General features: G+C 45.3%; 1 protein-coding gene across 1 annotated transcript in view; it reads right to left on the reverse strand.

Moving 5' to 3' along the window:
• Positions 1-2729: 2729 nt before the first annotated feature.
• The window catches only part of LOC119938987 (transmembrane protease serine 11C-like), a 58933-nt gene continuing 34058 nt past the window's right edge, over positions 2730-27604 (reverse strand). Inside the window, exons 6-11 of the mRNA XM_038758772.1 lie at positions 26753-26916; positions 11990-12028; positions 6576-6762; positions 5145-5404; positions 3968-4110; positions 2730-3053 (exon numbers count right to left, since the gene is read on the reverse strand). Of these exons, the coding sequence (XP_038614700.1) occupies positions 2892-3053; positions 3968-4110; positions 5145-5404; positions 6576-6762; positions 11990-12028; positions 26753-26916 (955 nt within the window). The 3' untranslated portion in view covers positions 2730-2891. The remainder of the gene's footprint in view (positions 3054-3967; positions 4111-5144; positions 5405-6575; positions 6763-11989; positions 12029-26752; positions 26917-27604) is intronic.

Below are 27604 nucleotides of genomic sequence, written 5' to 3' on the forward strand. Positions count from 1 at the left end.
TGAATGAATAAAGCTCTGTAGGACTGGGTTGAAAATCAAAACACTTAAGTGGTACCCACCCAAGTGCAGAGGAGGTAAGTAAGGTCCTTCATCCCTCCACAAATCTGCCTAGCCATTTACCTGCCTATGCAACTACATCTAACTATTAATCTGCTTTAATGATCATCACCATTCAGTCGGTCGGTCAGTCTATCTATCCATCTATCTATGAAAAAGAATCCAGAGTTTAGGCAATGAAACTGAAGAAAAACAAATTAAAGAGAATGTTCTGAAGCAGATGGAAAATAATCACCAAAAGATCTTATTTATTATTAATTAAAAACAGACAAAAATCACCCTGAACAAAAGAAGGAAGCATTTGAAATCAGTTTCAATTAGAGATAAATCTGATATATATATATATATTTTAATTGTCTTTTTCTCCCCAGTGTAACTCCATCTTTTAGGGGAAAGGATTTCAGGACGGTTTTCCAATCAGTCAATAACACTGAGCACTTACTTTATACAGAGCACTGTTCTCGATGCTTGGGAGAGTACATTAAAAAAGTAAGAGGCATGGCCTTTGTCCTTGAGGAGTTTCCAATCGAACGGGTGATCTGTGATTCTTCACAGCATCCCAGGCCTTTTGCTGATAATTTGTGAATATCATTGAAGGTTCCTAACCAGTCAGCTACCGAGTTGTATGGGCCGGCATTTTTTATTTATAATTTGTGACTATCAACAAAGTTCCCTAACCAGTCAATCGCTCAACTCTGTGGATGGGCATTATTCTTGTAGTAGGTTGGTTCACCATGGGCTTGTGCTGGGGAAGTGTGTGAACAAATCGGAGAGCCCAAGACCTGCTGCTGCTAGTAGGAGACAGGACCGATACTACTATGGTGTTGTTACAATCGAACATGGAAGCCAGAGGGATTCCCCCTTCCTGAATCTTGCGGCACTTTGGGAATGTCTGGTGATCAGCAAAAACAGTGAGAATGGCTCGATGAATTGCCAAAAGATCTGCTTGATGCTGTGCCCAGTATGGCGGTCCAGGCCGGGGTAGCTTGCCAACCCAGAAACCTCTTGGGGCTGGGGATAATAATAATAATTATTGTATTTGTTAAACGCTTACTATGTGCCCGGCATTGTTTTAAGCACCGGGATAGAAACAATCAAATCGTGTTGGGCGCTATCCCTGTCCCAAATGGGGCTCAGTCTTAATCCCCATTTTACAGATGAGGTAACGGAGGCCCAGAGAAGTGAGGTGACTTGCCCAAGGCCACACAGCAGACAAGTGGCAGAGCTGGGATTAGAACTCATGACCGTCCGATTCCCGGGTCCATGGTCTATCCACTACACCGTTCTGGATGGTTATTGATTGATCTCTGTGGAGTCTGGATGGGCCCCAGCACATTAGAAGGGAAATCTACAGAAGCCTCGTTTCACCCAAATTTACCACATCTGTCCAATATTCTCCCACATCTCGTAGGGGTCCTGGGAGGGGTTTAGATATTCTCTGGGCCATTTGTGGGCATGTATGTGGTGGGGCGTGTCTGCTCATTTCCCCCCACCAAGGGGCTTATAGTCCCAAGAGGTCCCTGGAAGTCACCTGGGCCAACTCAAATCTCCCTGGTAATCCCCAATACACAACACAGTTGAGAAAGTCCCCGATACCTGATTTGGGCCCCATGGCCCAGGAACTCAAAGTACTCTGAAGTACTTTGGTCACAGCTCTGACAAAATTCTTCAAATAAAGGGTGTGGAAGAAACATGGAAAGATGAGATCTGGTTACTAAAGTACACTATCCAATCATGTAATAAAGAAACGAGCCCACAAATACTGGACCGCGCCCATAACCCTCGACCCTCCCGGCCCCAAGAACCCCACAGGGTGGGACGTACAGGTGTTAGGTAAGAAGCACAATAGCATCTTCGCAAAAGTTGGCCAACTGGAAACAAATAAGTCAAAATCTGACTAGGGCGCGTGTCTTCCTGCTTTCCTTTTGTAGAATCCAATTGTAGTGCTTATTTCTCTGCTATGTCAAGTGGCTTTTCACTCAGTGAAAATCCCAAAGAGATGAGCATTTTGTATTTCAGAAGGATACGCATTGCCGTGAATTAATTCTCTGACTCCCACTGCAAAGTGTCAAGCAATTTTCCCAGAGCTATTCCCGATGCCTGGATTTTCCAGGTTTGATGGGAGGGAAGAGCTGTATTTTGAGCCTTTCCTTTTGGATGGGAATATTTAAGATGAGCCAGGTGAGTTGATTAGGAACCAGAAAAGAGTGACAGGCTTTTCGCCTCTGTGGAGGAGCATCATGGATGCATTATCCCACGGGGTAGCTTAATATAACCAGCTCTAGTAGAAAATAATGCATACTTTCTAGGCTGCCCCTATGGGTTTCTGTAGCACAGCTATTAAGTGCTGTAAAATCATTTTATGAGATAATCTTCGCTGCAGCCCTCGAAGAACCACAGAACACAGATTTGGTTTCGTATAATGTTCCAGGAGTATTTCTAAACCCATTGCATTATTTTTGTTGTGCATTTTGCCCAGAAAGTTTTATTTTGACTCCCATTCCTTCTTATTAAAAAACTCAGATGACATAGCTACAACTTCAATATTTAAGTTTTCACATTTCAATTTTCCTGAAGCCCTCCAAAAATTAGGGTTTGACTGGTGAGTGCACCCCTATATCATTCAGAGGCCAAAATGGATTCTGAATGACACTGGGGTAAATCATGTGGGTGTGAAATTAAGCCGAGGGCCCTTCTTCAGATCGTGCATTGTATGTGTTTAAATTTGCCATCTCAGATGGGCATAAAGGGAGCGTGGGATGAAGTGTGGATTGAGAGTTAAGAGCCGACGTGATTCGTTAGTGTCCTTTCTTTCGTCCAGAGGAAGAAGTGTACTAGAGGCCCGTTTTGGACTTGATCCAGTCGCGATAGTAAGTCACTCGAGTGTAGACGCCAGGCTTGTTGGGCAGAGCACATTCATCTCCCCAGCTGACTATTCCAGCAAGGTACCACATGCCTCGAGCATCAGAGCCAACCAATGGCCCTCCGGAATCGCCCTAGAGGGAAAGAGAACAGCTGATGAACAGCCAGGACCTGTCTTTTTTCCTTGCTTCAAAACAAAAGGGATGACAGGGTTAACAGTCTTTGGAAAATCTAGGTAGTTTGATACTGAGGTGAAGAGAAAATTTAGTTCATCTCTTATTCTGCATTTTGGCGGAATCGTCCCACGTGCTGAGAAGGTTTCTCTGACACCAGAGTCCCGGGATGTGCACAGATCGGTCATTTAATGTTTTTTATCCATTGCTTAATAATAATAATAATAATGGCATTTGTTAAGTGCTTACTATGTGCAAAGCACTGTTCTAAGCGCTGGGAAGGATATAAGGTGATCAGGTTGTCCCACGTAAGGTCTTAATCCCCATTTTGCAGATGAGGTAACTGAGGCACAGAGAAGTGAAGTGACTTGCTCAGAGTCACACAGTTAACAATTGGCAGAGCTGGGATTTGAACCCATGACCTCTGACTCCCAAGCCGGTGCTCTTTCCACTGAGCCACGCTGCCTCTCTTATCGTGTGCAGAGCACTGGACTAAGCACTCGGAAGAGTACAATACAATAGAGTGAGTAAACGCGATCTCTCCCCGCAAGGAATTTATGGGCTGGAGGGTGAGTTTTCAGTCTAGAGGGGGAGTTTGCCATGTAGAAGAGAAGCTTATAGTCTAGAGGAGGAGCTTACAATCTAAAGGAGGAGCTCGTAATCTAAACGGGGAGCTTGCAATATAGAGGAGGAGGTTACAGTGTAAATGAGGATGTTACACTCTAGCGTAGAAGCTTGCAGTCTAGACTTCAACCCGTCAGTCAGTCAATCTGTCAGTCAGACAACTACCACCGGGAAATAAGTCAGAGTGTGTTGCCGATCCTGTCGGGGGGATTCTTCCGGCAACCTCCCGTCAATCCTGCATTCCAGCCTACCTGACAGGCATCTACATTGCCTTCCAGGTAGCCAGCACACAGCATTCCTGGTGTGATGACGCCACTGTACACCTCTTCTCTATTGCATGTCTCCGTATCGATGATTTTCACTGCTCCTTTCTGGAGAATGTTAGGTCTTGCTCCTGCAAGAGGGAAATGCCACACCTGATTTCCTTTATAAACACAGGCCCCCACCAACCCTGCCAGGGTGACGGGGACATGTCTGCCAACTCTATATTGTTTTCTCCCAAGTGCTTGATACAGTGCTCTGCACCCAGTAAGCGTTCAGTATATACATTTAATTGAATGATCGACGGCCCTCAACAGTTATCTGCCCTGGACATCCAGCCTGTGTCTGTCTCCATCCCCTCTTAAACCTCTCCAATTTTCACTCTCCATTGTTCACAGTGGAGAGTCGGTCTGTATGTGGCGTACACCTTGTCCTGTGTAACCCAAATATCTGTAAAGTGGAGATAAAGTTCCTGTTCGGCCTCCCTCTCAGACCATAAGTCCTGGCTGGGACACAGCAAGCACCCAACCTGATAAAGAAGCAGGATGGCTCAGTGGAAAGAGCCCGGGCTTGGGAGTCAGAGGTCATGTGTTCTAATCCTGACTCCGCCACTTGTCAACTGTGTGACTTTGGGCAAGTCACTTAACTTCTCTGGGCCTCAGTCCCCTCATCTGTAAAATGGGGATTAAGATTGTGAGCCCCACGTAGGACAAACTGATCACCCTGTTTCCCCTCCAGTGCTTAGAGCAGTGCTTTGCACATAGTAAGCACCTAACAAATACCATTATTATTATTACCTTGCAGTTATCCCACTGTTTAGCACAGCATTTGGCACAAAATGCACACATAATAAACACCATCATTACAGTCCCCACTTTCACTGATTTTTCTGAACAACCAAAAGTCAGGGGACCTGGGTTTGAATCCCAGCTCTGCCAATCCCTTGCAGTGTGGTCCTGGGCAAGCCACTTCGTTTCTCTGTGCGTCCGTTTCCTTCACCGTAAAATGGGGATTCCATACCCGTTCTCCGTTTTATTTAGACCGTGAGCTCCATGTGGGACAGGGAATGGCTGTGTGGTCGGTTTTTGAAACACACCCCACCTAGGCCCCCAGAAACGGTGCTTTCAGCCTCACAGGCTGGGAAGCGGAGGAGGCAGAGGGACCCACCGTCTGTCCTGGACGACCCCCATCCCGTGACCATCACGTCTGAATTGGGCGGGAAGTAATGACCGGACTCTGGGAGGCAGATGCGGCGGATGATGTTTGAGAAGAGCACTGGCGTGGAGAGGTGCACCAAGGCGATGTCGTGGTCATGTGCAGGGTAGTGGTACTTCTCGTGGATGATGATGTAGTTGATTTTTCGTCTCATTTTCGGATGGCTTAAGAGGTGCCCGAAGCTAACGGTCCATTGGCGGGGGTCGTTGGCGCTGAAAAGAGATTCGGTCCCATTAGCGAGAGCCGACTGCCTTTGGTGAAAGGGAAAATCCCCTCAAATCATGTTGACAGACTTCCCGAGGGGATCGATGCTCCAGCAAGGAAAAGGTGCAGTGAGAACAGGAAAGGAAGTCGGTTCTGCCAGAAACTCATCAGGCCGCAGGCTCAGTAGCCGATTGATCCTGTCAGAGTAGGCCTGCCTGGGAGCTTTGGAACATCCTATGATCCTCATCAGTGATCGTATTTACTGAGTGCTCACTCTGTGTGGACCACTGTACTAAGCACTCGGGAGAATACAGCAGAGTTTGTAGATGTGTTCCCTGCCCACAGTGAGCTTCCAATCTATAATATGTGATTTATAGATATGTACATATGTGCTCTGGGGCTGAGGGTGGGGAGAATATACAGATCCAAGTAAGTGCATAGACAACTCAGAAGGGAGAGAGAGGAGGGGGGTGAAACTGGTTGGGCCCCACAGCCGGGGAGTGGGATCCTTCCCGCTTCAGTGTTTACTTCGAGGAAAAGGTCTTTCCCCTCCCACCATAACGTCTGGCCGAGCATGAACTGTAGCCCTTTTTAGGCAAACTTAGTTCTGTGTTAAATGTGCATTCGTGGGGAAGGGGTTTGTGGCTGGGCGATCTCCCCTTCCCCTCCTGAGCATGTAGGATTAGAAATTCTGGTGGATAAGGGGAGGCATGTGTCAACTTGGAAGAAGCCAGCAAGCGTAGTTGGGTCTGTGGGCCAACAGGAGGTCTCTGGTTTGGCTCGGGCTGCTCACACGTCTGAAACATTCTACTCCCAGCTTCTTTAACTCTACGGAAGTGCCATCATTCTGCAACTGGGAGTCAGAAGACCCAGGGTCTAGTCCCAACTCTGCCACTGACCTGTTGTGTGACCTTAGACAAATCGCTGAACTCCTCTGGGGCCCATTTCACTTAGTGGTGTCTTCAGAGATAGAGGGCACGTGGGCACACACACACACACACACTTCCTTTCTTGTGCCACTCCTTGCCACGGCTCAGGTGCCCCGATGGAGTTTCAGTCCTTCCCTCCCCAGTCAGGATCGCCCAAACCCCAGCCATTCCCCGAGGCCCTCTGGGGTTTCACAGGGCCCAGATTCTGCACCAGGCCATCGTCCCCCTCGGCCTACGCGCCGGGACTTACTTCCGGAAGCAGTGCGCGGCAGTCACCAGCCAGCTGTTGCTGATCAGCGTGGCCCCGCAGCGATGGACGTTGTTCTGTTTCAGGCTGGCCTGCCATGGCCACTCTCCCTCCTGGGCATCCAGGCCTCCAGCGATCCGGTCGCCGATGGGGAGGATCGTCGACTGCTTGACGGTCCGTCGCCCGCAGCCTGTCCGAGAGAGATGAGTAACTCGCCGTGCCTGGTGCTGCTCCCGTTTCCGTGCCCATCACCCGGCGGAAACCTCTCAGGTGGAGCCCGCCGCCTCTGAGGGCTGGAGGGTGTTTTTGCTGTTTTCTGTTCTAATAATATGAAGCAGCGTGGCTTGGGAGTCAGAAGGACCTGAGTTCTAACTCTCAGGTCTGCTGTGTGACCTTGGGCAAGTCATCCAACTTCTCTGGGCCTCAGGTACCTCATCTGCAAAATGGAGATTAAGACAGCGAGCCCCACGTGGGACAGGGACTTCTATCTACCTCAGTGCTTAGAGATTGTGAGCCTGCTGTTGGGTAGGGACCATCTCTAAGTGTTGCCAACGTGGACTTCCCAAGCGCTTAGTACAGTGCTCTGCACACAGTAAGTGCTCAATAAATACGATTGAATGAATGAATGAACAGTGCTTGGCACATAGTAAGCAATTCAATAGGTTCCATAATTATTATTATTTACTATCAATCCAGGTGTCACAAAACACTTGGGTGGCCAACGATTAAGGAGACATCATGAGTGTGCTCATCATAGACCACAGGGAAGACTATAACCCTGGTTGGGGTGGTGGTACTGGGGGAGGCAGAGGGTTGTAAGAAAAGGTGGTGGGAGATTAGGAGAATAAATTCATGAGAAGAGGGACTTAATCAGGACCTTCTAATGTAGATGTATTCCAGAATAACTTCTAAGATGGGGAGAGTAGAGATCTGAGGGATGTGAAGGAAGAGATAGTTCAAGGCAGAAGGAAGGTCATGAGCATGAGTTAGGTGATGAAAGAGACAAGAGCAAGGTAACAGGGAGTGGGGGAGTAGTGTTTACCATTTGTGGAACACTGTACTATGTGTTTGAGAGAATACAGTGTCCCAGAATTGGTAGACATGTTCCCTGTCCACAGTGGGCTTACAAACTAGAGGAAACATTTATGATTGAAAATTTACAGATTTTATAAAATGTCAGGGTTGTTTCTTGCAAAAACATGGGTTAAGGGAAACTCAAGACTGTAAGCTCACTGTGGGCAGGGAACTCAACTGCCAACTCCGTTATATAGTACTCTCCCAAATGCTTAGTACAGTCTCTGCACACAGTAAGTGCTTAATAAATGCAATCTATTGAAGACACTTTCTGACAATTCAAATTAAATTGTAAGTTTAAAGTCTGTTGTTCTAGGGTCATAATAATAATAATAATGATGATAATGATGGCATTTATTAAGCACTTACTATGTGCAAAGCATTGTTCTAAGCGCTGGGGAGGATACAAGGTGATCAGGTTGTCCCACAGGGGGCTCACAGTCTTCATCCCCATTTTCCAGATGAGGGAACTGAGGCACAGAGAAGTGAAGTGACTCGCCCAAAGTCACACAGCTGACAATTGGCGGAGCCGGGATTCAAACCCATGACCTCTGACTCCAAAGCCCGGGCTCTTTCCACTGAGCCACGCTGCCTCTCCTAGTTCTGTAGCAACCCAGCTAGCTGTTCTAAGGCGCAATGGCGTGCACTCCAGTTTTAGAATTTTAGATATATTAAGTAACAGCATGGCCTAATGGATAGAGCATGGGCCTGAAAATCAGAAGGATCTGGGTTCTTATCCTGGCTCTGCCATCTGTCTGCTGTGTGACCTCGGGCAAATCACTTAACTTCTCTGGGCCTCAGTTACCTCACCTTTAAAATGGGGATTGAGATTGAGAGCCTAAGTGGGAGAGGGATTGTGTCCAACCTAATTGACTTGAATCTACCCAAGCACTTAGTAACAGTGCCTGGGTACATCATAAGTGCCTAACAAACACCATTAAAAAAATGTCTTTTAGTCTTAAGACAAACATTATTACCAGCAAAGCTTGCTTTGAAACCTCTTTGATGTGAAGTTACTTGGGAACTGCAGAAACGGTCTAACACTTAATACAGTGCCTGGCACATAGTATGCTTAATAAATACTGTAAAAAACAAAACAAAACAAGAAAGGATCCTCTACTCAAATGTCTGCAAAGATGTCCCAAAGAATTTGCAGAACATGCATATAGCCAAGTAGGAAAGGCAATTCTGCAATGATTCCAGGTCATTTCCTTCGAAGTTTGGCACTCATCATTATTATGATGACTGTTAATGATTATCATTACTTATTAAGCACTTACTATAAGGTAAGCACTGGGGTAGATGAAATATAAAAAGATCAGAAAGAGTCCCTATCATTTTTGGAGAATCTTATCCCAATTTTACAGATTGAGGAAACTTGGCCGCAGAAAGGTTAAGGTATGCTCTTGTAAGGGACCTTGCTAAGATTACTGTTAAGAGCTTACTATGTGATAAGCACTGCACTAAGCACTAAGGTAGGTATAAGGCAATCTTGGTAGGACACAGTCCCTGTCCCACATGAGGCTCACAACCTCTGTTTGTATTTCTCTGAACAAATACCTATATACATTAATGTATGACATCATGCGAGTGCTGTGTCAGCGTGCGGCTAGGTTGGTATGTGTTTTTTTTCTTTCTTTTTGGGTCAACATGTGTGCCTCGTCAGCAGGCTGGGTATTTGTGATAATGAATGGGTGTCTTTGGTAGCTTAGCTGGGAGTTAAAGTGTGGGTCAGGGCGGCGTGTCGATGTGGCATCCTGCATGGTAGTCTTCTTGGTTGGTTGAAGATACCTTAGGACAAAACAGCTCAGTGGCCTCTCTTCCCTCTGCCAAAGCCCCTGCCTCCTGTTCACTCTGCCCCCACCCCCTCATATCACACCCCTTTTAATAATAATAATAATGATGGCATTTGTTAAACGCTTACTATGTGCAAAGCACTGTTCTAAGCGCTGGGGGGGATACAAGGTGATCAGGTTGCCCCACGAGGGGCTCACAGTCTTAATCCCCATTTTACAGCTGAGGTAACTGAGGTTCAGAGAAGTTAAGTGACTTGCCCAAGGTCACCCAGCAGACAGGTGCTGGAGCTGGGTTTAGAACCCGTGACCTCCGACTCCCAAGCCCGTGTTCTTTCCACTGAGCCATGCTGCTTCTCTGCTTCCCTCTTCTCTGGCCCTGGCCTCTTTGACAATCACACTCAGGATGTCCCGACCTGCCTCTCTCCTTTTTACTTATGGTATTTGTTAAGCATGTACCGGGCACCACTCTAAGCGCCGGAGTAGATACAAGATTAGCAGGTTGGACACAGTCCCTGTCTCACATGGGGCTCACGGTCTTCATCTCCACTTTTCAGATGAGGTAACTGAGGCCCAGAGAAGTGAAGTCACTTGCCCAAGGTCACACAGTTGGCAAGTGGCAGAGCCAGAACTAGAAACCAGGTCCGAGCTCTAACCACTAGGCCTCGCTGCTTCTCTTATCCTATCAGGAAAGTTCTTCTCCAAGCGGCCAGAGCTGAGGTGGAGTTGGGAGCAGCCGAGGCATGGACGGCAGCGGGATGATTAATCTTCCACAACAGGGGAGCCCCACGGACTCAGTTAGCATCTTCCTCCAGGGTCCCAAGATCCTCTGTGCGGCAGGGGATGGTTCCCATGGCTGGCACCAGTAGCCCCGGGCAAGGCTGGGTGGGGGCCGGGCTGGGCGACAGTGCTGACTAGTACGATGTTGTCTTCTGTTCCACTCCCTTATCACCGAAGCCAAGAAGGACAAACAGGCTAAAGCAGAGCCTGAGGTTTAATGACTCCTCCTTACCCTCCCTCTCCATCTGGAGTCTATTGCTTGTTTTCAACTTCCTCCAGCAGGAAGTGTCCAAGACAAAGTCTCTTCTCTTTGGTAAGAAACACCCTCGGCAACTCCCTCTTCTGCCCTTGACAGCTCTCTTCCCCCGCTCTCTCTGTCGTTCTCCTCGGCCAGGATTCAGACTGGAAATTCTTATCCTACACCTATGGTGTCTGTTAATCTCCCAGTCGCCACTCATTTAGCCCAAACTTGACTCAACCTCGACTGAAACTTCATCAGAGTCTTTGCCTCTTGAGGATAAGTGAGAAGAGGGTTTGGGACATTTTACCAGTGGCCACGGACTGTGCACAGATGCCCACCGGCTTTGGGAGCTAGAAGAACAGAGGCGGTTATTTCCTCTTATTTCCCCCAGGACCTTAGATGTCCCATAAAATTAGAAGTTTAGGACAGTGTTTCCTTTCTTTCCAATGCATTCACAGAGCTGATGGCAAACTTACAATCAGGAAGCGCTTAGTACAGTGCTCTGCACACAGTAAGCTCTTAATAAACATGATTGAATGAAAGACGTGGGTTCTGGGGAAAATGGACTGGTTGCAGAGCGACTCTTTTTGTGCCCGTTTCCCTTTTGTAAAGGTGTCAACCATACCTGGCACTCAGGCCAAAGGGTGGCACATTCAGTTACTTGGCTGGCATGCTGGGATACCCGTGTCCTGGGAAGCTCTAGTGCGGCTTCTACACCTATTTATGATTGGCATTGCCACACCCAAGCAAGTCAAGGTTGCCCAGGCCCACGTAAAGATGACCAGATGCTCTGATTTGGGAGGTGGGGAGAATGGTCTTGGCTACGTGGGCCCTTTCTAGCCTATAAACAGTGTGGTATTTATTAAGCTCTTACTATAGGCCGAGCACTGTGCTAAGCCCTGGAGTAGATACGGGATAATAAAGGAGAGGAGGAACGGGCGTTTAATCCCCATCCGATAGATAATGAAACCAAGGCCCAGAGAAGTTAAGTGACGTGTCCACGGTCATGTCACTTAACTTCTCTGGGCTTCAGTTTCATCATCCAAGGTTACACAACAGGCAAGTTGAGGAGCTGGGATTAGAACCAAGGTCTCCTGAATTCCCTTCCTGTGCTCTTTCCACTTTCCAGGGACTGCGTCTGATCTGTTTTTTATTATATTTATCCCAAAACTTGATATAATGCTCGCCACATAGTAAGAAATATTCCAATTATTATTATTATTATTGCCTGCTCTTTTTCTTGCCCATAATCTTGGCTCACTAGGGCAGACTCCATCGAAGGCCTACTTCTTCCACCTCCACCCTGCTCCCTTGAACCCCTGTGGATGGGGGGCTATTTTAACGGCCCATCAAAGTCGGGATGCTGCCTAGAGCCTAAATTTTCTCGACCATCGCAGTGGAAGAGGATGCCTCTTGCAAACAGCTAGTATTCCCCTCTGGCCACCTCTTGACCTGATAACCAGATCCCAGGACAGACTTTCTTTTGCTCTTCAGGTTTATTGTTAAAACGACCTCATCTATGGACTTACAGTTATTGAGGAGATTTTCTGCCGCTTCCTTGTCAATATCTGAAATTGAAGAAAGAATTGGAAAAAAACGGTTGTCACCACAGAGACTTATATTTAGGATCACTGGATTTCGCTTCATTCTCACTTAAGTTTTATTATTTATTCTGCTGGGAAGTTTTATCGATTTATTCCGGCCCTTCCTCTCTTTCTTCATTCGTTTCTCTTTTTCTTTCTTGGTTTCTTTTTCTTAATTGATTTGCCTACTTATTTAAGCTCTGTCTTTTACCTATCCCTTTCTCTACCTTTTCTCTAGTTATGTGTTATTTCATGCATTCATAAATCTATTGTTTAATCTTTCCTTTCTCTTGCTGCGTCCATTTGATTTTGCAGTTTGTCTCTTGTTCTCAGCATGGGCATACAATTTGAGTCAGCCCCTTTTTCCTGTAGGTGCTCAATAAATACTATTGCATGAGTCACCGTTACTACTTACATTAGAAATTTTGAAGTCCATAAACCCAACAGCCATTTCCACTTAATAAAGCTCCTCTGACAGAGGAGTCATAGGGTGCATCATAAATTAAACCCTGTAAAAATCAATGTGCATTAGCTTTCTTGGCGTAATAAAGTCAGACGAAGCTGGGCGGAAGTAAGCAACAGTACCTGTCAATTACGGTAACAAAGCCTATAATCAATCCCATATGTACTTACCTTTTGTTGAAATATTAACCGAAAAGGCGAGGGAACCCTCGACAAGGATGCAGCTTATCCCAAAAGAAGGCCAAGGGCGATTTTGGAAATAGGAGTTATTTGGGCCATAACATAGACAAGCTGTTCTTTATATCCGCTACCTAATGCTTCATTTGCCTTCTGCTAGATCGGGAAGAGCGTGGATGGGACGAGCATGAAATTTTGGTAGACTGTAAGCTCACTGTGGGCAGGGAATGTGTCTGTTTATTGTTATAGTGTACTCCCAAGTGCTAAGTACAGTGCTCTGCTTACAATAAGTGCTCACTAAATACAACCCAAATGATTCCCTGAATCCCATCCTACCACCCACTGAAGCTACAAGATGCAGGGTCCTAGAGAGCGGAAAACATAGCTACCAACTCCGGCGTACTCTCCCGACTGCTTAGTACAATACTCTGCATGCAATAAGCACCCAATAAATGCCACTGATTGACTGGTCATGAGAAGACAAAAAACTTCTCACCCAACAGATGGGCTTCATTACTAGAGGAAGGGGTTCCACTAGCAAAGACCAATAAGTTCCAATGATTAGGGTGCACTTGTGAATGAGAAAAATGGATTAATATAAGATAGATGTAGAGATATTTTGGGGGCAGATGATAGGGTGTTAGGAGGCTTGAGAGTTTAGTCAGACACATAGAAGATTTGGCCAAGAGAAGTTATTGGAGAGAAAAGTCAGAGATTGTGAAGGGGGGGATGTCAGACTGGCAATAAATTTCCCCCGATCTCTTTCAGGAGCAGAATACCAGGTAGTGATAGGCCAGATCTGGTAATTGCTTGCCAATGGGCTGATGTTTGGGAGGCTATTTTGGTTGTACATTTGTGATATTCAGTTCTTGGGATTGCATTCCCGTCCTCCTGAAAAAGCGGTAATAATAATAATAATAATGATAATAATGGCATTTATTAAGCACTTACTATGTGCAAAGCACTGTTCTAAGTGCTGGGGAGGTTACAAGGTGATCAGGTTGTCCCCCAGGGGGATCAATCTTAATTCCCATTTTACAGATGAGGGAACTGAGGCACAGAGAAATTAAGTGACTCGCCCAAAGTCACACAGCTGTCAATTGGCAGAGCCGGGATTTGAACCCACGACTTCTGACTCCAAAGCCCGTGCTCTTTCCACTGAGCCACGCTGCTTCTCAGCGTACTGAAGATTCTATCTTTACAGTTGGCCTTTTGTCTATGCTGACAAAAAAACCTTTGCCCCTCCTTTTACAAAGGTTATGCCAACTTTTCCTGGGTGGTTCAAGGGAAGAAATATTTTCGTTTTTCATTGAAAAGTATCCTCACAAATTATGTTTCCCAAGGCTTTACAGAACCAGCTATCCTTAGGATGGGCTCAGTCAAAATCCATATGACTGTTCATAGGCCCTTCAATCCCTGGGGTTTTATGAAAGAGGCTCAGGGCAGCAAAATGGCCACCTCAATCTCTCACTGAGGAGAAACTCCTGATGCTTATCACCTCAATAACAGATTCATTCATTCATTCATTCAATCATATTTATTGAGCGCTTACTGTGTGCAGAGCACTGTACTGAGCGCTTGGGAAGTTGGCAACATATAGCGATGAAGCCTCGATGCCTGTGTTTCTGTGGCTCCCGTTGATTATCGCCAGAGAAGCTGCTTCTTAGAGAAGCAGCGTGGCTTAGTGGAAAGAGCTCGGGCTTTGGAGTCAGAGGTCAGGGGTTCAAATCCCGGCTCCGCCAATTGTCAGCTGCGTGACTTTGGGCAAGTCACTTCACTTCTCTGGGCCTCAGTTACCTCATCTGTAAAATGGGGATAAAGATCGTGAGCCCCCCGTGGGACAACTTGATCACCTTGTATCCCCCCAGCGCTTAGAACAGTGCTTTGCACATAGTAAGCGCTTAACAAACACCATTTTTATTATCTCCAGATCAGATGTCCAGAGCTTGGGCCCAACCAATTGAACCAATAATTCAATTGATTATTGAATGACTAATCAATGACCAATTGACTAAAGTCACTGATCAATCCGTAGCCCAGTGTAAGATTCCTCTGATTCCGTCAGCAAGGTTTCATGTTGTCCCCGCTTGGGCAGAGCATTGAACCGGGGGCGTGACGAAGCTTGGGGATTTGAATTTGAAAACTGTTGGGTGTGGGAGGCACTAGCTTAGACAAAACAGAGTGGAAGTTGTGTTTGACTGGAAATGTAATTTAGAAGCATTCGATGGGTGTGGTTCCAGGGTAAGGTTTTCTGATCCAATCATTGCATGTTGCCCTATGTTTATGCCACACTCAACTTCAACATCTAGTGGAGGGAAAAAAAACCTCTTTTTCTATGTCTTTCCTTTTATTTTGCTTTTGGGTAGTGGAGAAAGATCCACACAGCCAAGCTCCCAGACTTGGCCTAGGACAGGGTCTTTGCTTTCAGTACTTAGAGAAGCAGCGTGGCTCAGTGGATTGAGCACGAGCTTTGGAGTCAGAGGTCATGGGTTCTAATCCCGGCCCCGCCAACTGTCAGCTGTGTGACTTTGGGCAAGTCACTTCACTTCTCTGGGCCTCAGTTCCCTCATCTGGAAAATGGGGATGAAGGCTGTGAGCACCCCATGGGACAACCTGATCACCTTGTAACCTCCCCACAGCTTAGAACAGTGCTTTGCTCATAGTAAGTGCTTTCTTATATTTTTTAGAGAAGCAGCGTGATTCAGTGGAAAGAGCATGGGCTTTGGAGTCAGAAGTCATAGGTTCAAATCCCGGCTCCACCGTTTGTCAGCTGTGTGACTTTGGGCAAGTCACTTCACTTCTCTGGGCCTCAGTTCCCTCATCTGGAAAATGGGGATGAAGGCTGTGAGCACCCCATGGGACAACCTGATCACCTTGTAACCTCCCCACAGCTTAGAACAGTGCTTTGCTCATAGTAAGTGCTTTCTTATATTTTTTAGAGAAGCAGCGTGATTCAGTGGAAAGAGCATGGGCTTTGGAGTCAGAAGTCATAGGTTCAAATCCCGGCTCCACCGTTTGTCAGCTGTGTGACTTTGGGCAAGTCACTGGACTTCTCTGGGCCTCAGTTTCCTCATCTGTAAAATGGGGATTAAGACTGTGAGCCCCACATGGGACAACTTCATCACCTTGTAACCTCCCCAGCACTTAGAACAGTGCTTTGCACATAGCAAGTGCTTTTTTATATTTTTTAGAGAAGCAGCGTGGTTCAGTGGAAAGATCATGGGCTTTGGAGTCAGAGGTCATGGGTTCAAATCCCACCTCCACCGTTTGTCAGCTGTATGACTTTGGGCAAGTCACTGAACTTCTCTGGTCCTCAGTTCCCTCATCTGTAAAATAGGGATTAAGATTGTGAGCCCCACATGGGACAACCTCATCACCTTGTAACCTCCTCAGCGCTTAGAACAGTGCTTTGCCATTAGTAAGAGCTTAATAAATGCTATTATTATTATATTTAGCCAAAGGCCCAGGGAAAAGGGGCTGGTCAAGGCCAATTAACTGGACTGTAAAAAGGAAGGTTGGAAGAATATGTAATTTAGCACCCAAAACCTGGTGGCCTCAGACTATCTGCAGGGCTGTATCGAGAGAAGAGATTCTACATTGGAGGAAAGACAGGCCTGAGCTCTAATCCAGCTCTACCACTTATCTGCTGTGTGTGCATGGGAAAGTCACTTGACTTCTGTGTGCCTCAGTCTCCACAGTTGTAAAATGGGGATTAAGACTGAGCCCCATGTGGGACAGGGACTGTGTCCAACCTGATTAACCTGTACCTACCCCAGTATTTAGTACAGTGCCTGGCACATAGTAAGCACTTGACAAATACCATAAAAAAAGTGTTACAGAGAAGAGAGGGGAGTCTTGTCCATAGCCTGGACTCGGCTTTCACCCTTCTTGCCCTTTCCTCTCCCATTCCAGGGATTTCAGGCTGTGGTAGTTCCACTCATGTCAGCCAGCCAGTCAATGGTATTTATTGAGTACTTACTGTGTGCCGAACACTGTATTAAGCACCCAGGAGAGTATAATATAACAATAAACTGACACATTCCCTGCCCACAATAAGCTTACACTCATGTATCCTGGGACTGCTGAGACAACAACCTTCAGCAGCCCCAGGAGTAATTGAGCATATGTGGGTGGCTCCCTTCCCCCCCCCCCCCTTTCTGGGCCTCAGTTCCCTCACTTGTAAAATGGGGATTAAGACTGTGAGCCCCACGTGGGACAACCTGATCACATTGTATCCTCCCCAGTGCTTAGAACGGTGCTTTGCACGTAGTAAGTGCTTAACAAATGCCATCATTATTGTTATTATTAAATAATAATTGTGCCATTTGGTAAGCACTTACTATATGTCAAACACTGTACTAAGTGCTGGGGTAGATAGAAGATAATCAGGTCAACCACATGAGTCTCACAGAATAAGTAGGAGGGAGTACAGGTATTGAATTCGCATTTTGCAGATGAGGAAATTAAGGCACAGAGAAGTTAAGTAACTTGCCGAAGATTAGACAGGGGGTAAGTGGCAGAGCTGGAATTAGAACCCAGGACCTTTGAATCCCAGGCCTGTGGTCTTCCCAATAGGCCACACGGTTTCCAATTCGGTCCCCTTGTGGGCAGGGACCGTGTCTGCCAACTCTGTTAAATTGTACTCTCCCGAGCATTTAATATGGTGCTCCACACAGTAATCACTCAATAAATATGACTGATTGATTTATTTTCCTAGGCTCAATTCTAGCCCAGGTCTGCAGTCTGGCTTTTTGGCCTGGAGCCAGTATAGAGATTAGCCTGACCAGTTGTAGACCAGCTAGTCTTATATTTCTGGCTCCTGTAACACTATCGAAAGGAGACAGTTGGGAGCCAGAGAAACAGATTGGGGAGGGGGAACAGGGGAGGAAAACAGAGAGTGAGCAGTTTCGGAGAAGCTCCCACATTTAAAAAAAGACGAAAAAAAACCCCTAAAATCATTTGGGATATAAAACACCGGTATTTGTCACTCCATAGACCCAAAGGTTTCACTTGTTTATACACTTTTTCATTGAAAGACACTTGCTAACTAAGGAACTCTTAAATGCCAGCAGCTGGTTAGACAATAAAACAGGACTGTAGTAAAATTAATCCTGCCTGCTTAGTCACTGTGGACTTGGGTAAATCACTTGACTGTATTTTTAAGTGCACTTAGTGCTTTGGGCCCGTGTAACTAATTAGGATTAGAATGAATCTGTTTTGCTAAGCATTATATCTTATTCATTTACTAGTCCCATTAATGGGGCGCAGATTCATTTTCAAACAATTCTGAGACTTTTGTAATGAGATTATAAAAAGGTATCTTTCACCTGCTAATTGCATGTACAAATGGGAAACAAGAGTCCAAAAAGACTCTAAATTCTAGGAGAAATTTTAATGAAGGTCACGATAACAGGTATGTAGAAGAAACAAGTCTATCTCCGACTAGATTTCCCAAAGATACTTCTGCCGAGCCATTGTTGGGATGAAGCTTGCAGGAAAGGATCAAATAATACATACGACAGACCAAGAAAAGTCATGCACATAATAAACAGTGTGTGGTGGTCCACTCTCAGAGGGTGCTTCATTTAGCACCAAGGTTTCCCTCAGAAGCTTTCCCCTCACACTTTCAGGGAACTCTTTTAACTCACACGAGTCACGCAGATCCTCTCCATTGACACCATTCATTCATTCATTCAATCAATCATATTTATTGAGCGCTTACTGTGTGCAGAGCACTGTACTAAGCGCTTGGGAAGTACAAGTCGGCAACACATAGAGACAGTCCCTACCCAACAGCGGGCTCACAGTCTAGAAGGGGGAGACAGAGAACAAAACCAAACATACTAACAAAATAAAATAAATAGAATAGATATGTACAAGTAAGATAAATAAATAAATAAATAATAGAGTAATAAATATATACAAACATATATACATATATACAGGTGCTGTGGGGAAGGGAAGGAGGTAAGATGGGGGGGATGGAGAAGGGGATGAGGGGGAGAGGAAATAATACCTTTATCTCAAACCCAGAGGGATTCTGCGAAGCCACAGAATGAGGTGATGGTGGTGGTGGCCATGAATTCTACCTCCCTTTTCGATTTTCTAGGCTGTGATTAGGTGAATTGGGGCATCGGTATTTCATCCCCCAACTTCTGGTTCTCCTGGGAGCCGTAAATTCCAGAACTCTGGCCAGTTTCAGACTTTTGACCTGCCTGAAGTTGGGGTAAAAAAAAGTTCTCCTTCTGAAGGGTGGCCTGGTGGAGGAAGACCTAGGCCCTGGAGTCAGGAGACCTGGGTACTAGGCCTTATTCTGCCATTTTCTTGCTGGGTGACCTCGGACAAGTTACTTACCTTCTCTGGGCCTCAATTTTCTCATCTGTAAAATGGGAATTAAATGTCCGTTCTTGCCTCCCTTTTAGACTGAGGACCTCATAAGGGTCAGGCATTGTGTTCATTCTGATTATTTTGGATCTACCCCAGCATTTAGCACTGTTCTTGGTACACATTATGCATTTACTAATAATAGTAATAATAATGGCATTTATTAAGCACTTACTATGTGCAAAGCACTGTTCTAAGCGCTGGAGAGGTTACAAGGTGATTAAGTTGTGCCACGGGGGGCTCACAGTCTTAATCCTCCATTTTACAGATGAGGTAACTGAGGCCCAGATAAGTTAAGTGACTTGCCCAAAGTCACACAGCTGACAATTGGCAGAGTGGGGATTTGAACCCATGACCTCTGACTCCAAAGCCTGGGCTCTTTCCACTGAGCCACGGATTTAGTAAATGTCATGATCATCCTCAATAACTTCTATTTAGAAAAGAGAAAAGAAACAAGAAATACTCCAGATGCATTAGTTTTAACTCAAACTAAAGAAAAATCATCTGCTAGAACATAAACAGGAAGTAGATATTTGAGGTTTGATCTTGCGAAGAGAAACACCCTCACAGTCATATAGTCTCTGACAAGACAAATCGAAGCTTGCTGATGTAAACCTCAAAAACCTTGTCTCCCTGGTGAATATTCCACGTTCTTCCATCTCCCTGAACACACATAGATTAAACCAAACCTCAAAAGAATGCAATGAAGGCAGGGAATGGGAAAACTGGTTTTTAAGGAATCCACAGTCTTTCTCCCAAACTTAAATCCTATCTATCTAAACAAGCTTCAGTGGAGATTTGTGGGAAAAAAATATATTAGTTTATCTTATAATAATAATAATAATGATGGCATTTATTAAGCGCTTACTATGTGCAAAGCACTGTTCTAAGTGGAATGCCACAGATGGGCTGGGAGATATTTTGTGAAAGAGGCAAAGAAATTATCAAATGTGATTTTACCACCAAACAATTCCTAACAGGGAGGGCCTCATGTCTGGGGAGCCACAGATCCTTTCCTCGGGAATCAATCTGGGGAATGCTGTGCAACCTTGGGCGACTTGCTCCACTTCTCTGTGCCTCAGTTACCTCATTTATAAAATGGGGGTTAAAACTGTGAGCCCCATATGGGACGTGCCCTGTGTCCAAACTGATCAGCTTGCATGCAACACAAAGCGTAGTACGGCGCTTAACAAATCCCATTAAAATAAGTACCGACATCATTTGACAGGGAGCAGGCCAGACTCCTTACACTCCCAGGCTATGTCTTTTTACCTCGCTGCCCCCGACATGGACTTTGTGCATTCCCAAATGTCCAGGTGAGCTGGCAGGTAGGGAAGTGAGCAGTAAAGCCCTACCTTCACCCCTGGCAACAACTCACACCTGGGCGGACCCCTTGATCTAACCACAAGGGCGTCATCGTAGGGAAAAAAAAAATTTTCTCAATTCTTTTCGGTCCTTCTCGGCGGAATTGCGACAAAAAGTTTTCATAGCAAAACTCCCTATTGTTAAGTTGTCTGATGAGGGAGATTTCGTTAGGGCTGTGAAGAAACCTGTGGATTACGCAAAAGTTTTGGGTATTGACATTCAATTTGCTTAATCAAATCGTGGGTTCACGATTCGTGAACTGATCGTGAACAGTCGTGATTCGTGAACAATCGTGGCTGAATCGTGGGTTCAGCCAAAGAGAGGGCATTTTGCTCAGGAGATCTTTTAAAATTTTGATTGCAAATATACCATGGAAGATTTTCAGAGCAAGATCAGTGGTTTTATTTGTTGGAAGCAATCTGTGTTCAAATTTCTAATTTCCAAAGGAATATTTTTCCAACCCAAGAAAGAAGTTCTCTGTCATATTGTATTCTCCCAAGTGCTTAGTACAGTGCTCTGCAGACAGTAAGCGCTCAATGAATTGCTTACTTCCCAGCCATGGAGGGGTACAGGATCTTGAGATCAGCTTCCAGTGCGTGGAGTGGAATAGACACAAATCGAGAACAAAAGATTTGCCACTGTATTAAGTGAGCAGGGAAAATGAAAAGATTGTGCAACTTGAGATCAAGGGATTGCTGAACTTCAAATAACCTTGAAAGTTGAGCAGTCATGTAAAAATGACCAGAGGCATTTTATCTCCCCAACTCGAGAAAGAATTCCCTCATTCAGCATCCTCGAATCATGACCCTAGTAGGGATGACAGAGGCTGAAATAGAAGTCAGCCAGAAATTTTGCTGGATTTAGCCACCCTGGCTTTCTCAGTGGTAATGGTTTTTATTAAGGGCTTACTGAGTGCAGAGCACTGTATTAAGTGATGGGAGAGAAGACCCAAGTGGGAATTAGACATGGCCCCTGCCCCCCAGATCTCTAATTGCTCATAATCAGCCTCTCTTTCATGAATTCATCCAGTCCCTTTTCAAATCTACTGATATCTTTAGCCTTGCAATGGTGAAGAACGCTTTGCTCACAGCCAACACTCCAATCCTGCCAATGCCATTAATACTACCACCACTATTACTACTATTCATTCATTCATTTCATTCATTCAATCGTATTTATTGAGAGCTTACTGTGTGCAGAGCACTGGACTAAGCGCTTGGGAAGTACACGTTGGCAACATATAGAGACGGTCCCTACCCAACAGCGGGCTCACAGTCTAGAAGGGGAAGACAGACAACAAAACAAAACATATTAACAAAATAAAATAAATAGAATAAATATGTACAAGTAAAATAGAGTAATAAATACGTACAAACATATATACATATATATACATATCATATATATACATATATATACTACTACTACTATTACTATTCCACTTATAACTAAATTGATTTTCACACCAATCATCACTGAAATAAAGGTTGAAGTATAACGTAAGCTATCCCAATCCCAGTCTTTCTGGACTTTCTGATCTTTTATAACTTTTTCTCTTTGGTACCAATGACACTTTATGGATCAGGACCCCTCACTGTGGGCAAATGTCAAAGTACCACCTTGGCAATTCGAATGTGAGCTCCTTGTGGGATGGGATTGTCTCTGTTGCTGAATTGTAATTTCCAAGCGCTTAGTACAGTGCTCTGCACACAGTCAGCGTTCAATAAATACGATTGACTGACTGAATGAATGAATGATGTGGGGAGGATGGGGGAGAGCTTCCTTCAGTTCCCAGTGTCATAGTAAAATTTGTTTTTCACCAAAAAGTCTGTGTCTTCATTGCATGGCCCACTGGATAGAGCCCAGGCCTGGGAGTAATAATAATAATAATAGTAATGGCATTTATTAAGTGCTTACTATGTGCAAAGCACTGTTCAAAGCACTGAGGTAGATACAAGGTCATCAGGTTATCCCACGTGAGGCTCACAATCTCAACCCCCATTTTACAGATGAGGTAACTGAGGCACAGAGAAGCAAAGTGACTTGCCCAAAATCACGCAGCTGACAAGTGGCGGAGCCGGGATTTGAACCCATGACCTCTGACTCCATAGCCCGGGCTCTTTCCACTGAGCCACGCTGCTTCTTTCTAATCTCAGCTCTGTCACTTATCTATCTGCTGTACAACCTTGGGCAAGTCAAGTCGCTTCTCTGGGCCTCAGTTACCTCCCCTGTAAAAGGGGGATGAAGATTGTGAGCCCCAAGTGGGACAGGGACTGTGTCCAACCTGACTTCTTTTATTTACCCCAGCATTTAGAACAGTGCCCGGCACAGAGTAAGTGCTTAAATAAATACCGTAAACAAAAAATATACAGTGTTTCAAGCTGCTTTTGAGAGGTATGGAGTAGTTTTCCAAAAGACAGCTCAGTACATTGTAATCAACATTAGTTTTTTCCCTGATGTTGACTCATCCAAAGAATTCTATCTCCCTCCTCTCCTTGTTCCCTCTGCCAGTGCCGGGATGCATTTTGCATGTGTCTATTTACCTAATCTTTGGCTTAGACTTTGGGTTGCCTAATCTTGAAAGGGAGGGTCCAAAAAGAATTACTTCTGTGAGAAACACTGGGGCTTTGCCGACAGCGCTGCCATACGCAGTCACCCATCTCTGAGACATTTCTTGACAGACACTAGTCATAATATAGCATTATAATAATAATAATAACAAAGGCATTTATTAAGTGCTTTCTATGTGCAAAGCACTGTTCTAAGCGCTGGGGAGGTTACAAGGTGATCAGGTTGTCCCATGGGGGGCTCATAGTCTTCATCCCCACTTTACAGATGAGGTAACTGAGGCCCAGAGAAGTGAAGTGACTTGCCCAAAGTCACACAGCTGACAATTGGCGGAGCCGGGATTTGAACCCATAACCTTCGACTCCAAAGACGGGGGTCTTTCCACTGAACCACGCTGCTTCTCTAATATGTGCTGTTTATAGTCTTTAGGTCCGATCCACACCACCTCGCTTTAGCTCACCAACAACAAACACAATCGAAATGTCGGGAACAATAATGATAGTAACAATAAGAGCAATAGTGGTATTAGTTAAGTGCATACTAAGTGCTAAGCACTGTGCCAAGTGCTGGGATAGAAGCATTAAAATCACAAGTCAGATACAAACTCCTGTCCCACTTGGGGCTGACAGTGGAAGGGAACAGTGTGGCCTAGTGAAAAGAGCACAGAACTGGAAGTCACAAAGACCCGGATTCTAATTCCAGCTCAGCAAATTCCGGCTCTGGGCAAGTCACTTCTCTTCTCTGTGCCTCAGTTTCCTCAACTGTAAAATAGGGATTAAATATCTGTTCTCCCTCCTACTTAAACTGAGAGCCCCGTGTGGGACAGGGACTGTGTCTGACCTAATTAACCCCAGTGCTTAGAAGAGTGTTTGACATGTTGAAAGGACATAATTTTTTTTTTTTAATGGTATTTGTTAAACTCTTATTAAGTACTGTGGTAGATGCAGGCTATTCAGGTTGGATGCAGTCCGTGTTCCACATGGGGCTCACAGCCTTAAATCCTGTTTTATACATGAGGTCACTGAGGCACAGAGAAGTGAAGTGACTTGCCCAAGTTCACTCAGCAGAGAAGTGGCAGAGCTGGGATAAGAACCCAGGTCCTCTGACTCCCAGCCCATGGCTCTATCAACTAGGTCATGCTGATTCGCACAAAATAAAGGGAATTTAATAAAAGCTAAGTCTTCCAAACAGCAACATAAGTCCATTTTATTAAACGTAGGATTCTGTCAACATCAGACTTGGCGTTGGAGCCTGAGGACAGTATCTCCGCAATAAATGATGGACTGCTAAATGGGCAGCAGAGAGACCACTCTCCTGGGATTCAGAAGGTCACGGGTTCTAATCGTGGCTCTGCCACTAGTCCGCTGCGTGACCTTGGGCAAGTCACTTGCTTCATTTCTCTGGGCCTCAGTTACCTCATCTGTAAAATGGGGGTTGAGACTGTGATTTGCTTGTATCCACCCCAGTACTTAGTACAGTGCCTGGCACATAGTAAGAGCTTAACAAATACCATAATCATTATTATAATTTTTGATTTGTCAAAGTTGGGGAGAACCAGTCTGATGTATGTAGATCAGGAATTTCATTCTAGATATGACTCTGACGCTGATTTGCAGTGAGACCTTGGCTAAGTCACTTACTCCTTCCATACCTCATTCATTCAATCATATTTATTGAGCGCTTACTGTATGCAGAGCACCGTACTAAGCGTTTGGGAAGTACAAGTCGGTAACCTCACCTCCTGATGTTTCTCACAGGTGTTTTCTAGCCGATATGGAACAATTAAATAAATGTTGTGGAAGCCACATCGCCAAGACAATGCACATTACCTAGAGATCGGCTAGGGAATGCAATGCCTTCTGGGCGGCTTCCCTGAGTTTATTATGTGTCCCGCTGAAGCACAAAAGGAGTCTACCGGTAACCCAAATTGCTGAGACATTATTTTTGATTCCTGATTAGACATGATTCTGTTAAATCTATGTCCATCAGACAGCCAAGTCAGAAACTTGTCTGCATGGAAATTGCTGAGCACGAACAAGCCCAGCTATCTCTCAGATTAGAAATGTCCCGGTCACCCTGACATGACTGAGATTTTGGCTTGGCTTTCAACCTAAGCTTTGTGAACTGGAATTGTGCAGAGCTGGCCCAGCCCGGTTTTGAGTTGCTCTTTGCGAGGTCTCCCTTCTCCTTCCCCTAGCTCCCCAGTCCTCCCGGACTCACAACAACACTTTTGAGCTTTTGGAGGAGAACAGAGCTGAGGCTGCTGGGTTTCTAGCTTCAGGTTTCAGGCTGGGGAAAGAGGGAGAGGCAGGAGGGGAGGAGGCTGACAGGGATTAGGCCACATTTAGGAAGATTACATAGTCTGCCTTCTGCCAAAGTGGTAAATATTTAGTAATCACCGGCCTTTCCCCTTCCGAGGCTTCATCTCTGCAAAATCATGATGCAGGGAATGTCATCCCATCGAGGCGATGACTCTAAGAGTCATCAAATCCACTGGGAGTCACAAGGAAGCTCTTGGAGTGACTGTTTGCTTTGCTTTTGTGGTCAAACAAGTGTACTTTGATGGCAGTGAGAAGCAAACTCAAGCTTCTCCACTGGTGATTTCCCTGGAGAACAGAGAGATTCATGGCTTTTCCCTCATGGTGCTGCCGGATCACAGGGGATTCAGGTGACCCAATCCAGGGAATAGAAAGCTTGTTCTGGGAATCTGTCAGAGCTACCAGTCAGTCAGTTATTTTTATTTATTGAGTGCTTACTGTATGCAGAGCACTGTACTAAGTGCTTGGGAGAGTACAACCATATAACTGACACCTTCCCTGCCAACAATGAGCTTACAATCTAGAAGAGGAGACATGCAGAAATCAATCGATCAATCGTATTTATTGAGCGCTTACTGTGTGCAGAACACTGTACTAAGCACTTGGGAAGTACAAGTTGGCGACACATTAGAGACAGTCCCTACCCAACAGTGGGCTCACAGTCTAGAAGGGGGGACAGAGAACAAAACCAAACATATTAACAAAATAAAATATATAGACTAGATATGTACAAGTAAAATAAATAAATAGAGTAATAAATCTGTACAAACATATATACATATATACAGGTGCTGTGAGGAAGGGAAGGAGGTAAGACGGCGGGGGGATGGAGAGGAGGACGAGGGGGAATCAATCAATCAATCGTATTTATTGAGCACTTATTGTGTGCACAGCACTGTACTAAGCGCTTGGGAAGTACAAGTTGGCAACATATAGAGACAGTCCCTACCCAACAGTGGGCTCACAGTCTAAAAGGGGGAGACAGAGAACAAAACCAAACATACTAACAAAATAAAATAAATAAAGGGAGCAAGTCAGTACTTTAAAGGTGACAGGCACAGTGTCCAACCTCATTAACTTGTATCTACCCCAGTGCTTAATATAGTGCTTGACACATGATAAATGCTCAAAAACATCATCATTATTATCATTCAGTGGCATTTATTGAGCACTTACTGTGTGCAGAGCACTGTACAAAATGCTTGAGTTGGTGGAAACATTCCCTGCCCACAGCAAGCCAATTCCTAGCCGGACTTTAGGGATTCTCTGCTTTGGGGAGCTGCTGACACCTCACGAACCCCTTGATGTAAGAATGCCCTGGCCGTCCAAGAAAGCAGAGCAAGGAGAGAAAAAAAAACCCACCAGTCCCCTTCCCGCCAGACCCACATTCACTCAAAAAGATGAGAGCGGTCTTTCCGTCCGGACAGAGACTCACCTGTGAGTTGGAATGAAGAGGGATCTATGCATAAGGACCCTTTGTCACTTTTCAGTTTCTGAAGTAAAATGTTTTCCGTCCTTTCCCGAAACATCACTTGACTGTTGGTGTAGCAGGACTTGAGTTTCAGCACAGCATACACCATCACGTGGGCACTGGCCCGGCTGCAAAAGGGAATCAATGGATCAATCAATCAATTGATAGCATCCTGCAATTGCCAAGGATTTGCAGGGGCCTCCACTTCCCTCCTGATGGTGCCTCCTTGTTTCCTCTAATCCCAGGAGGAGAGAGTTGAGGGACAGAAAACATAGGCTTCATCCTTTTTGAGCAGAGATGGGCAAAATTCTGGGATCTTTGGGGAACGTTTTCATTTCATGAAATGCAGCGTTGCCTAGTCAATAGACTACGGGCTTGGGAGTCAGAAGGACCCGGGTTCTGATCCCGGTTCTGCCACTTGTCTGCTTGTGTGACCTAGGGCAAGTCACTTAAATAATCCATCCCTCAGATCCCTCGGTTGTAAAATGGGGATTAAGACTGTGAGCCCCATGTGGGACATGGGCTGTGTCCAACTTGATTAGCTTTAACTACCTTAGCGCTTAGTACAGTGCCTGAAACATAGTAAGCGCTTAACAAATAAGCACTTCTAGACTGTGAGCCCACTGTTGGGTAGGGACCGTCTCTATATGTTGCCAACTTGTACTTCCCAAGCGCTTACTACAGTGCTCTGCAATCATCAATCAATCAATCAATCGTATTTATTGAGCGCTTACTGTGTGCAGAGCACTGTACTAAGCGCTTGGGAAGTACAAGTTGGTAACATATAGAGACAGTCCCTACCCAACAGTGGGTAAG

This window comes from Tachyglossus aculeatus, chromosome 17 (assembly GCF_015852505.1).
Source record: "Tachyglossus aculeatus isolate mTacAcu1 chromosome 17, mTacAcu1.pri, whole genome shotgun sequence".
Classification (NCBI taxonomy): domain Eukaryota; kingdom Metazoa; phylum Chordata; class Mammalia; order Monotremata; family Tachyglossidae; genus Tachyglossus; species Tachyglossus aculeatus.